Source organism: Pararge aegeria, chromosome 14 (genome assembly GCF_905163445.1).
Source record: "Pararge aegeria chromosome 14, ilParAegt1.1, whole genome shotgun sequence".
Lineage (NCBI taxonomy): Eukaryota > Metazoa > Arthropoda > Insecta > Lepidoptera > Nymphalidae > Pararge > Pararge aegeria.
Window position 1 is genome coordinate 4284764 of NC_053193.1, and position 13050 is coordinate 4297813.

The 13050-nt window shown below is 37.0% G+C and overlaps 1 protein-coding gene across 3 annotated transcripts in view; it reads right to left on the bottom strand.

Annotated features, from left to right (window-relative positions):
• Window positions 1-1883: 1883 nt before the first annotated feature.
• The window catches only part of LOC120629624, a 196258-nt gene continuing 185091 nt past the window's right edge, over window positions 1884-13050 (bottom strand). For all 3 annotated transcript variants that reach the window (XM_039898614.1, XM_039898612.1, XM_039898613.1), the window contains 7 exons: window positions 7987-8182; window positions 6961-7093; window positions 6174-6309; window positions 5492-5697; window positions 4851-4996; window positions 3157-4726; window positions 1884-2849 (listed from right to left, as the gene is read on the bottom strand). In XM_039898614.1, coding sequence (XP_039754548.1) covers window positions 2514-2849; window positions 3157-4726; window positions 4851-4996; window positions 5492-5697; window positions 6174-6309; window positions 6961-7093; window positions 7987-8182 — 2723 coding nt within the window. In that variant the 3' untranslated portion in view covers window positions 1884-2513. The remainder of the gene's footprint in view (window positions 2850-3156; window positions 4727-4850; window positions 4997-5491; window positions 5698-6173; window positions 6310-6960; window positions 7094-7986; window positions 8183-13050) is intronic.

The following is a 13050-nucleotide window of genomic DNA, read 5'->3' on the forward strand; positions in this document are numbered from 1 at the left end:
AACTGTTTAGGGCTGAACTCGGAAAAGATTGTCATTTTCTACACTTAGTGTGTTTGGAAATGAGGGTATTTGTTTGAAGTAAAATCTCGATTATTTTTCTTCCTAAAAAAAACAGCCTCTGACAAGAAGAGATTTAGTATTTTTGAAAGTAAAGAACAAAATAAAAGAGAAAAATTTGAGCATGATTTTTTTCTGCTACTTCTCTATGCAACCACATAAATCTTTGGTGCTTGGTGGCATTATAGCTTAATTTATTGAAACAGTATTACAATAAATGTTTGAGGTACCACTTATAACCCTGGAAACGTAATATTAACGAAATGCGGTAACGACACACATACGTGTTTTATCACACTTGCGAGGAAAAAAATCTTTCTATTACGTCCTTCTCTTTAAATAACTCACTACTTTTGCTGTTTTTTCACTTTGCTGTAGGCTCGGTGGCAACAGCTATTCACTTGCGATTATTGCCTCATTTATTATTTTCAGCGGAGACCAACTAGTCCACTACTGCTCTGCTTTCAAACTTAAAGTTGGCATTTTTAACTATTAATAATCGAGCATGATGCAAAATATTACAGACGACCGATATGAACCAACATTTTCTCATACGAAGTATTTTCTCTTTTCCCGTCTGTTGGGCGGCTGATTTGTCTCACTCTTTGCCTTATATAATATTATGCGTCTGCTCTATTTAGGTTAGAAATAAAAGAAAAAATACGTTCAGATTCGAAATACATTTATTTTTGTGCATAATTTTATACTCCCACTTCTATTATAATTTCTAATGTACAACACCACGAATAAGTACCTACACAGTAATAAAATAATCTACTAATAAAACACATTTAATTTTTATAATCATCATAAGACATTCAGTTAGGCTTTATTGTAATAATAATTGCAATTCGTAAGACGTAAAATTTTTGTATGGCTCGAATCGTTGATTATTTTTTACAATTATGTTTTTAACTAAATAATATTATATAAACTACTTTTTTTTACTTGTCTCTATACAGCAAAAACTACAGTGATATTATTTTTCTTTTCGAAATATATTTTAACAACAAAAAATACTCAATGCAGAATAAAAAATAAACTCAAATAGTAAATTCTTACGTTTTACTTTCTGTAAAAATTTTGATATTAAATACTCATTGCTCAGAAGATATAATATTTAAATAATAAAATAGAATAGCACAATTAAAATTCAATTAAAACTTTTATAAAAATATTATTAAAACTCATGGTATCTACATATTAATTTTATAATATGTATTATAAATTGACAGACCTGCACGTAAACATAAAACTTATAAAATATACATAATATAGTAACAATTAATGGTACGCTGTTTATGGCATTTTAGATCAAAATATATTATTATTAACTAAAGAAGAAATGAATACTATCTGTAGGTATTATAAAACATCATCTCAAACACTTTTTTTTAAGTTTTAATATTTTTACAAAATATACTATTTACTTAGTCCTCTTTCGGCATAATTCATAAAATCACATGAAATACCTTATTATATCTACAAACACGTAGTAATTTTCATCTCTTTAGTTACTTGACACTTTTAGTGAAAGCATTTTCATATTTTATATACACAGTATAACTGACGCTTCTTTTTTTTTACACCATTTCATAGGTATGTTATTTGTTCCTAAGCAAGAGAATAAATTTGTTGAAAAAAAAGGGTTTATATGTTTGGACATAAAATATTTTGCGATTCGTTGTTAACCCTGTATACCTCAGAGATATGATAGTAATTACCTATAGAGATCCTTTGTTAATTTTAAAATAAATTAGGCACTGATTTGTTTTGTTTTTTTTTAAATTTATCTATGAAATTCCATTATTGTATGATAAATTTTATTAGATGTTTAATAATAATAATAATACAGTACGTAATAGAGGTTTACAGCTATAAATAATCAAGCATGTATTGTATACACACTAAAACAAACACATTTGCTGTGAAAATAGTATTTTAATCGTGAAACAGGAAATTGTGTAAAAAATTATACACCCTTTGGAATCATTATTCTATTTAGATCCCTTTCAAATCAACATATCTTTTAGATTCGGTAAGTGACGTAGTTATATCAGAATAAACAATTACTTCGAAGAGAGAGAGAGAGAGAGAGGAAAAGCTATCTATAAAACTTCTATTGATAAGTATCTAATAGTTTTAAGTTGTAATAATATGCATGCAATTTCATTAAACGCTGTTTTTTACAGTGAGAAGCACCATACATCCTGGAGTACATCGTATATCTCCTATAGTTACTCACAACTTTCACTTATATGTATAATACTTAATTATTTAAAGCATCAAAAATAATAATTGGCACCGAAAAATAAAATTATTCGTCAGCATCTAGGACTCCCAATAACTATACTCTGAGATAATGGACCTCAATACGAAAAGATAATAATATTTCAATTTATTAATATAGATCTATTCTTTAATATTTTCTAACTTAAAAATAAATTGTTCTAATTTTAAATATATGCTGGTTGTTTGGCAGAATGCTGAAGAGCCGCTAGCACATCATGCTTAAGCCTGACGTACAAGCGACCTTTCCTCCAGGGATTTTGCAACTGGAGCGGTCTGAAATCATCTCTTAGGCATCTTTCTCTAGCTCCTATGACTGCTACTAAGCAGAAATCTTGAAGCTTTTCTGGTCCGTAAACTGGACCGGCTTTTCCTTTTAGGACGGCAGCCATATTAAGCTGTTTGACAACAAGGTCAATGACTTCGCGGGCTGAGGTGCGCGGAGTTACGTGTAATTTTAGTGATGTACCGGCAGCTAGACCCGTCTCGTAAGCTGCAAAGACCTGAAAAGACAAGAGGATTTAATAAATTAATATCGATTGAAAAAAAATGTTTTTAAAGATGTATAATCTTTTTTATACATAAACAAAATTATTGTGAGCTATTTGCTTTAGTCTTTGAGGAGTTCCGTCCTTCATCTACAAATATATTCAGCAGATCTCCATCAAATTTAAATATAATATTATGGTATCAATATCCTTTGAAATAGATTGAAATTAGATTTCACCTCTACTTGGCGACAGCGATGCTACTTTGCGGCAGAAATGAGCATGAGCACAGGAAAAGCTATATTAAAATTTAAACAATTACCTGTAAAATACCCGCTTGATCAGTTTGTCGTTGCTCTGATGGCAGTTTGACACCGCGTTCCTCACTATCACTCTGTCTTTCATCAGTCTTTGGAATCTTATTATTATAATCAGTATCCTCTTGCGCTTCCAGTAACGGTTGTCGTTTAACACTGTGCCCATTTTTAAACAAATCTTGACCAGTATCTGTGAAATCTACTTCAGACGTTTTCACGTTCGTCATACTTTTCGAGGATATAACAGCACACTGAGCCCTGTGATGTGTGTATTGCGGACGGATTTTTAAAGGAACAGCCGTGGTTATCGGACAGCTTTGGCTTTCAGAATCACTGGACAAACTCTGAACCGATTCCGATACGTTTGCTTTTATAGTTTTCACACTTATCATACTTCCGGGATAAAATCCTTTAACTGTTAGAAGCGGGCTCGATGAGGTAGACACACTGGTGTTAATACTGTGCGGTCGAGGTTTTGGTTCGACATTTTCGTTCTGGATCACTAAAGTATCTTCACTCCGTGATGGCGGAAGACGACTACAGCTGCTGTTAATACTAATGTGAGATCCAGTAGATTTAATATCAAATTGTGAGTTACTACTCATATAGTTATTGCTCATTAGACTCGATTGGGTATATTGGGAATCAGCGCTGCCTTTTCTAGCATATTTTGGATCCGATGTAAGATATTGAAATCCACTTAAATTTAACGTAGATACCGATGTCTGGCGCGGTGCTAAACTCAGCTGTTGCTCGGATTTGCTGAATTCAGGATGCAAGTTTGCATGGTTGCCGTTACCAGCTGGACCTGGCCAAGATCCTCTTCCTGGAGATGTTTTAGTAATTTTGCCATCACGTGGAGGAATTTGGAGCAAATCTATTTTCAAATTGGAGTCTTTCTCACAATTTGCACTATCAGTCCCATCAACGCAATTGGACGGCGTTTTGTCTAACACATATTTGAGCAATATTCCTGAACTTGGGCCGGACTTGTCCTTGTCTCTTGCGAAGACAATTAAGTCCATCAACCAACGCTCTGCCTTCCACACTAAGTTCAAATTATTTTGAAGATCTTCTAGTTTCGTAAGTCTCTCTTTTGCTGTTTGCAATTCTGTACACGAGAACGCTTCCCTTTGAGAATGGGCGGCTAAAGCTACATCTAATTCTAACACACAACTTAACTTTGAGTATTTGTTTAAAATATTTGTATGGTAGGTTTGGAGGTGAATCATTTCAAAAGCTTGTATGGGGAGGCTAAGGAGATCGCCTTTTTGCAGTAAGATTTCTTTTTGTCCTGGTACGGAACAAGCTTGCTCGGCGGGTGGACAAATCATGACAAAGCTAACGTCATTATTCAGTTCTATAACTTCGAGATCGTATATTCGGTGGGTGATTACGCTTTCGTCGGGTATCTCCATCTCTTTGAAGAGTCGTCGTGAAGCTGAGGCGATCTGTTCAAGGAACATCTCTTGAGATTCTGAAGGTTTCTCGCTTGTGCCAATTGCTACCATATTGTTCATAGATTGAACTTCGTCTGTTTTTCCGGATTGAGATTTTAGGTACTCCCATTCTTCACTGAAAGATGCAAGAAAAAAGGTTAGTTTATGGATAAAAATATAAAAAATTATATTTTTATTGAAACCCTTACTTTTTTAACTAAATACTAAAATAATGGTCTAAAGTTTGTTCTTATACTTACGCAGAAACATGTGGATTATCTCGAATACGAGTATGAGGAGGAACATTAGGAGTTCGCGCCGGAGCTACTATTCTCACAACTTCTACTGATGATTGTAGTTTTAGATAGCCCATGTATAGCCCTCGAGGTAATTGGTATCTGGATACCTGGAAAAAAGTTTTTTTTTAATTTGTTTTATTAGACTTTTCTAGTACTTCTTGGCTCGCCAGATTCAAGATTTCTGAGGTAGCCTAAATGACTCGTTCTAATTTAATACACTAGCAAACTTAAGCTAACTAATAGCTAGCTAAATTCTAACGCACTGTAAGCGAAGTTTTAGTTTTAAGTAATTATCCGCTCTATCGAAGGCTCTATCGAATCCTCATATATTAATAAATTTAACGTCTAATGGCCTTTGAAATATTTGATCTTCCTTAAGGTTATCTAACCATATGCAGTCTTCAAAACGTCATGAATATCAACAAAACACAATATTTTTTTTATAAATTTATGACGTCCTGTTTGTTCGATCTATTTAATACTGATCTATTAAAACTTTTAATCTATTACAACTAACAGTACCGGTAGGTGGTATTAAAACATCATTCAAGGTGTCATGCATATCACGAATCAGGAAGAAAAGGAGTTTTCTAAAATCTCACTTGATGATAAGCAATCTGTTCATGCACAGACGCCATGAGCAGTTCCCCCATAGTGTTGTCCTCACTCAGCACTCTTCGCCTCAGTTTGGAGACTGGCACCCATCTTGAGTTCAATGCAGAAACTGATTTTGGCGACTTGATCATGTTCACGCAAGATAACACTACTGTGCCATGTGCATCTCGAAGGGGCTTGTGGTACAGTTGGCCTGTGAACAATAATAGTAGCTTAGAAACGTAACGTAAGTTTCTTCCTTCTTCTACCCTACCTTCTTCTATCCTACCTTCTTTAAGTTCTTCAAAAGCCAGATTAAAAAGTCTTAACTTGATCTCTCTCACCATCATATCAACCCTATATGCGTCCACTGCTGAAATTTTGTTGATTATAGGGAGTATGAAACTCCGATTCCACGGTTTGGTACCGCTTGTGTCTATAAGCTTTCTGTGACGCACTTGAAGTTGTCCGTTCACTTCGTTGGAGGTACCAACGCTTATTAGTGCCATTCCAGCGTGCGACCCCAACGTCGAACGGTTCTTTATTTGACGATCAACTAATTATTATATATGTAATATATATGTTAAGATGTCAAGAATACTTGTTAGAAATACGAATACTGTATTTATTACTAACCGCTTTAATTAGACCGTGTCCTTCAATGTTTGTTAGTACAGTTAAAAATCTCACCTAAATCCTGTATACATAGGGCAGATTGCATCTGCGCTGCCGCAGTCAGAAGTTTAAGACGGAAATGTATGGACGAAGAAGTGTGCTTCTCCATATCTGATCTTAATCCCTTTACTTCGTCCCAGGAACACGATACCTGGCAATAAATGAATAATCAGATCTTTATTGACAGATAAGAGAAGAAGAATCTTAAAGGTAAAGACAAATTACCTACCAATAAAATTACTCTCCCAAAGCATCTCTCCCGAATTTAATTCTATGCATATATAATTTGCCAAGAATAAAATTGTTATTTTATTTCAATAATAAATTTAATGTGAGAGAAAAAAAACAGTAAATCGAAATAAAATCTAGCCGTTTTACGAAAGATAATGCTGCTAAAAATCAACTGTAAGTTTAAGTTATGATTATATAAAATAGATAGTTAATAAAACAAGCTATGGTGCAAAAGTTAGTAAAAAAAAATATTAAGACAGAAAAAAATAACCACAGGGTAAATTCGTGACTACTACAATAATAAAACCGGCTAAGTGCGAATTTGACTTGCGAAAGAAGGGTGCAATATGATAAACTACATAGAATTAACATTATTAAGGTCGATGAGATTTTAATAAGTATTCAAATTTTTTATTGATTGTTATAGTGGCTATAGAAAAAAACAAGAATTCTGATAAAAATAACTCACGACTAATAACTGTTCATGAGATACAGCAAGCAAAACATTTGGAGGCACGGACCGATGGAAGGTGACTTAGAAAGGCTATAGTAGGTATTGAGAGATGCATACCTTCATAAGCCAATGGAAATCAGTGTATATACAGGCGGGATATGTCTCGTCCACCTCGATGACCGGCAAGAACTCCTCGCTGGTGACAAGCACCTTGTCCTCATGGTAGATGATGCATGCTAAATACACCCCCCTGGAGGAATAAAAAAGGAATTCAATAAAAAAGGTTAAGGAGTTCTGTTTATCAACGATTTATTATGATCAAAGAAAATGAGGTTTAAAAAGGACCAAAATTTTAATATCAAAGTATAAGTACCTACAAAGAAAACTTAAATACCATGTTGTGATCATCATTAGACTAGTCTGTTATTATTTGAAGATTCCATATCGTATGGTTAGCAAACGTAAGTCCGTCACATTTATAGGCTGCATTTATAAACGCATTTGGTGGAGAGAGGCCAGTTTTTTTTTTGATTGTTGTTCTTGTGTTAGGTATATCATTGTCCCGAATAGGTATTACGATAAATATATAGATAAGACTTAGAAAAAAATTGGCTGACAAAACAGAGTCAATAAAGTCACTTTTGTGTTGTCTGTATTCTTTTGTTTTCATACAATGAAGTACTTTTTTTATTCTTCTTTAAGGTTAAGTTATATTTTCTATATTAGCTGTTGCCCAAGTGCTTCGTCCACATTTATGACGGTTTTTTATAAATCCCTTCGGAACCGTTTGTTGTCCTGAGATAAAAAGTAGCCTAAGTTACTGTGGGTCCTTTGGACAGCTCTATGCCAAAAATCTAATTGAATAGTTGCTCAATGAGGTTTTTCTTGGTTATTAAGATGTCACATACCTATTAAATGACAATGTGAGATGGTGATAACAAAAAGAACAAACGGCTAAGTTTGCTGTAGGCTTCTTTTTAGACCAGGGCGCGTTTAGAACCCTCGTAGCTTTAGTTTTAAGTTTACGAATATGGATCGCCATCATCTCACTACCATGTACATATTTCTCATGTAGGTAGGTCCATGAATAAAGATATTTTTGACTTTGACTTTTTTTTGGTAATGCAAATGCAAGAAACTGACCTCCTCAAATTCTTCTGGAATTTGCTAGCAGCTGTGAACAGTTGCCTGATAGTCGCAGTTTTCTTCCGTGGCAGACGTGGGGGTTGAGCTGGTGGGCGTTGTCTGGCGCTGGCGGCGGCATTTGCTAAAGCTTCTAAAGCAGCAGCCGCTCCACCCGGCTCACCGCGCGAAGTTCTTGATGATACATCATGCCAACCTTAGGAAGAGTATACAATTTATCGTAACGCACAAACCCCTAGTAGAAAGCTCGAAGTCACTGCAACGGAAGGCCCAGAGCTCTACTCTAGCTCTATTTCTGGTAGAGTCACTACACACAGAGAGACTTGACGTTTCAAAAGTGCTTATATTAGGCCTACTTGAAATAAATGAATTTAAATTTTGAATTTTACGTGATCCAATTGGAAATGAGGATATAGAAGAACGTGAGTTACTGAGAGAGGGCAACGAGTAAGCGAAGCTAAATAGGCAAAAAGGTTGGACGATAAATATTTATACTAGGACAATACACACATCGCCATCTGGCCCCAAAGTAAGCGTAGCTTGTGTTATGGGTACTAAGATGACTGATGAAAATTATAATGAATAAATATTCAGACACTACTTATGTATAGGGTCGCAGCAGGATGCAGAATTAAAAGATGTTAAGACTAATATAAGTTTATTAGTCTAAGAGTTACATTATTAATTATTATAATTTTAAAACTAAACTTATTAACTATGCTTGGCCGATTTGTGGCACGAGCTCTCTGGCCTAGGTCTTACAATTAATTTCCATAGGAAGCGTGGTAAAAAAGGTATCGCATCACGATTCAAAGGAATTTGCTGCGCCGACGTAACTATAACATGATGCGATAAGGCCGCTTCTTGGTTAGCAGGCTATGGCTATGCCTACGTAACACACTGAAAAACATTCATGTTCATGAAACATGGACTCAGAAAGAAGGGTCGCTACCCACTGCGCCCGGCCGTCAAATCAGATAGGGTCTCAAGGTGCTTGAAGGGTGATTCCGCACCAGAAAACAGTACAGCACGGTGTTGGTAGACCTTCTTCTAGCATTATCTTCATCATCATCAACTTATGACGGCCCACTGTAGGACACTGGTCTCCCTCTAAGAATGAGAAGGACTTAGGCTTATTATATCATCATCATCGTCATATCAACCAATAGATGTCTACAGCTGGACATAGGTTTTGTAGGGAGTTCCAAATCCACGGTTTCGTGCCGCTTGGATCCAGCGGCTACCTGCGAGTTGCAACGCGCTTAATGTCGTCTGTCCACCTCGTTGGGGGTCGACCAACGCTGCGCTTACCAGCAGGGCTGCCATTCTAGCATTTATTATTATTTATAATAAAAAATAATTTATAATTGAAGAGTGTTGTAATTATAATAGTTAATTTTTATTAATTAGTTAATTTTCCGAGTGTTCTCATCTTGCTAACGGCGAATACATAATCAAGTTCCCAGGATATTTAATCAACAACTTGCTCTTCGGTTTGAGTTGAGTTGACCGTTATTGTCCCGATCGTCGTTTCAGTCCATGGTCTTCTCGCGAAAAGCTTCGACCAACATCTTAAGACGCTTTCGCTTTGTTGTTGGATCAAAACGGCGCGTATTGTGAGGAGTTTCCTCACTCTGGAGCCCTGAGAATTAAGGCCGTAGACAACATAAAATAAGTCGCATTCGTAGGGAGCTAATGAACTTCGGCGCAGTGGCTTAGCACGAAGCTGGCCGATTATACAAAATGAAAAGAATCACCAGTACGAGTTATACTCTGTAACTTTCCACTTAAATAGAATAGTTAAAATTCTAAAAACCAGGTTCCAGTGATTAACCAGGTGGGCACGTTAATTATATACCTTGTCAGGGGATATAATCGGGGGATATAATTTGTATCTACCGCCCGTGCTAGCCCTGCTGCATACCCTATGTATACCCTCTATGCACGCTAATGTTTAGGCTCCCGGCAAAATACAAAACCACCTGGATGCACCCTAGGTCGAAGCATTGGCATCTATTGGACTACGCGATAGTAAGACAAAGAAATCTTTCCCAAGTCAATATTACTCGTGTCATGCGTGGTGCCAACTGCTGGAGTGATCATAGGCTGGTCATTATAAAAATGAGACTTCGTTTATGCGCTCCTCATAGAAATCAAGGAGTAAAGACGAAGCGAATTAATGTGGATTATTTACAAATTCTTGACTCTAGAAACGCTTTTGTTCATGAAGTTAACGAAACAGTACAAGCTTTAGACCTTGAGGGGGGGGATTATCTAACTAACTGGCGAAATGTTACAGATGGTTTAATCAGCGCCTCCTCAAAGACACTGGGTTTTGTATCTAGTGTTCAAGAAGACTGGTTTGATGAGAATGACGAAATTATTACCGAAGCAATCAAAAAACATCGAAGTGTTTTGCGACGTCTTCCTAATGACCAGGCCGATAAAATTAAGCGTAGTAATACTGAGCTGCGTAAGTACGTACGTGAAGCAAAAGATAAATGGTGGCAAAATAAGGCTAATTACATTCAGTGCCTTAAGGAGTCGAACCAAATGGGTAAATTTTATTATGAGATTCGTAAGTTAGTTGGTATAACCAGGTATTGTAGCGTGCCACTAAGATCGCATGATGGCACCAAGTTACTGACAAGCAAACAAGATATGCTTAATCGTTGGAGTGAGCATTATCATAACTTATTAAGCGTAGATCGGCGTGCGGATTTAGAATATATTCGTTCAATGACGGCATTACCTACCGAATGGGAACTCGATAAGCCTTTGCTACTGCAGGAAGTCGTAGATGCTATTAAACAGCAACCGAATAAAAAAGCCGTTGGCATTGATGGAGTACCTGGGGAGTTGCTTAAGTATGGAGGTGAGGCTTTACAATATGCCGTATGGAAGTTATTTTTGCAAATGTGGAACGAAGAGCGTGTTCCTGCGGAATTTCGTATCTCATCCATCCACTCTCTTTATAAGAACAAGGGAGACCGCTCTGATTGCAATTCCTACAGAGGTATATCCCTTCTCACCGCTCCAGGGAAAGTGTTTGCGAGGATTCTGCTCAATCGCTTGTTGTGCTTATCGGAAAATGTCCTGCCAGAAACACAGTTTGGATTTCGACCGAAACGAGGCACATGTGATGCTATATTTTCTATACGTCAACTTAAAGAGAAAAGCAGAGAGCAAGGACAACCTTTATACCTCTGTTTCGTTGACTTAGAAAAAGCCTTTGACAGCGTGCCTCGTGAAGCTCTGTGGCTGGTACTGACAAAGCTTGGATGCACAGATAAGTTTGTGAGATTGGTCCGACTCTTGCACGATGATATGCAATGCTGTATTACTGTAGAGGGTGTACAGTCAATTTTCTTTCCTGTCAACTGTGGCGTTAAGCAAGGCTGTGTACTTGCACCTACTCTTTTCGCTCTCTACTTTACGGTTGCAGTACGTGACGCGTTGCAAACAGTATCTGAGGGCATTCGTATTCGTTTTCGGTCTGACGGTGGTATTTTTAATCTAGCAAGGCTAAAAGCTAATACCAAAGTAGCTTACGATACTATTACAGATTTAATGTATGCGGATGATCTTTGTTTCCTGGCGGAGTCCCCTAACGGCCTGCAGAAGCTTATAAAAAGTCTCAACGAATCATGTCACAAGTTTGGGCTAAGGATCAATTGTAAGAAAACCGAGGTTATGGCCCTTGACACGACCACGTCTTCGCCATTCAATATTAAGCTAGGCAGTGAAACGCTCAAGGAAGTTAGTAATTTCAGATACTTGGGGAGCACTATATCATGCAATTGCAACCTCGATGCCGAAGTGAACAGCAGAATAGGAGCTGCTTCTGCTGCTTTTGGAAAGCTTCGATCTAAGGTGTTTCGATCGCATGATTTAAGGCTCTCAACGAAGGTCTCCGTTTATTTAGCTATAGTACTACCAACCTTACTGTATGCTTCAGAAACGTGGTGCTTATACCGCAAGCATTTTCGTACTTTAGACAGGTTCCACATTAGGTGCCTACGCGACATTATGAACATCCACTGGTCGGATCGTGTGAGAAACACGACAATCTTACGACGAGCAAATGTCAGCGGGATTGAGGCTTATATAATAAGACGGCAACTCCGGTGGTGTGGACACATATCCAGAATGGGTGAAGAAAGAGTGGCTAAACGCATATTTTACTCCGAATTGCAGGTTGGGAAACGGAAGCAGGGCGGGCAACACTTGCGGTATAAAGATGTGCTAAAGCGGCACATGAAGAGATGTGATATGGACCCATCACTGTGGGAATTTGAAGCAGAAGATCGGCCGCGATGGAGACACTCCGTAAATAAAAAAGTATCGGAGTTTGAAGTTAAAAGGCGTGCAGAGCAAGATGCTACGCGTAATGAGATAAAGGCCAGACCATCGCCGGCCATATATTACAATATAATTGGTGGAGTATTGACGTGCTGTCAATGTGATCGCACGTTTAAAACAAAGAGTGGTTATGCCAGTCACTGGAGAGCACATCAGGTACGCTCATAATAGCTAGAAGGAGTCGCTGTGGTCGGATACGGCCAGGAGGATATATATGCACGCTAAAGCTTATGCGGCAAAGGACCTTGGCGTGAAGTAATCCTACAGGAAATCTATGTCCACCTGAGAAGCTGTATTAAGATACTGATTTAATAAAAAATATATTTTTTATAATTTTTATTAGTGTTTTTACCTGCACTTGGAGGAATTATCAATTTTATAAATTTAAAATGCATATAAAAAATTTCGGAACCGACAGGATTTAAACCTGCGACTCTCTGGCAATCGCGGCCTGAGCGCTTTCTCCAATTAAGCTACGACTCTCCTACCGTCGATGCCGAAATTAGTATATGCCTTTCACATCAGTCTTATAGCGACTGTAGCGTCATCTAGTAGGAAATGTTGCACACAACTAAAAGAAATACACTACCACTAATAAAAATTATAAAAAAGCAATCTCTTGTTTCAAACTTGCTCATTGTAATATGGACCTTTGAAAAATGTAGATCGAAACTGCAACGTTTTAAACATTTTAAATTTATG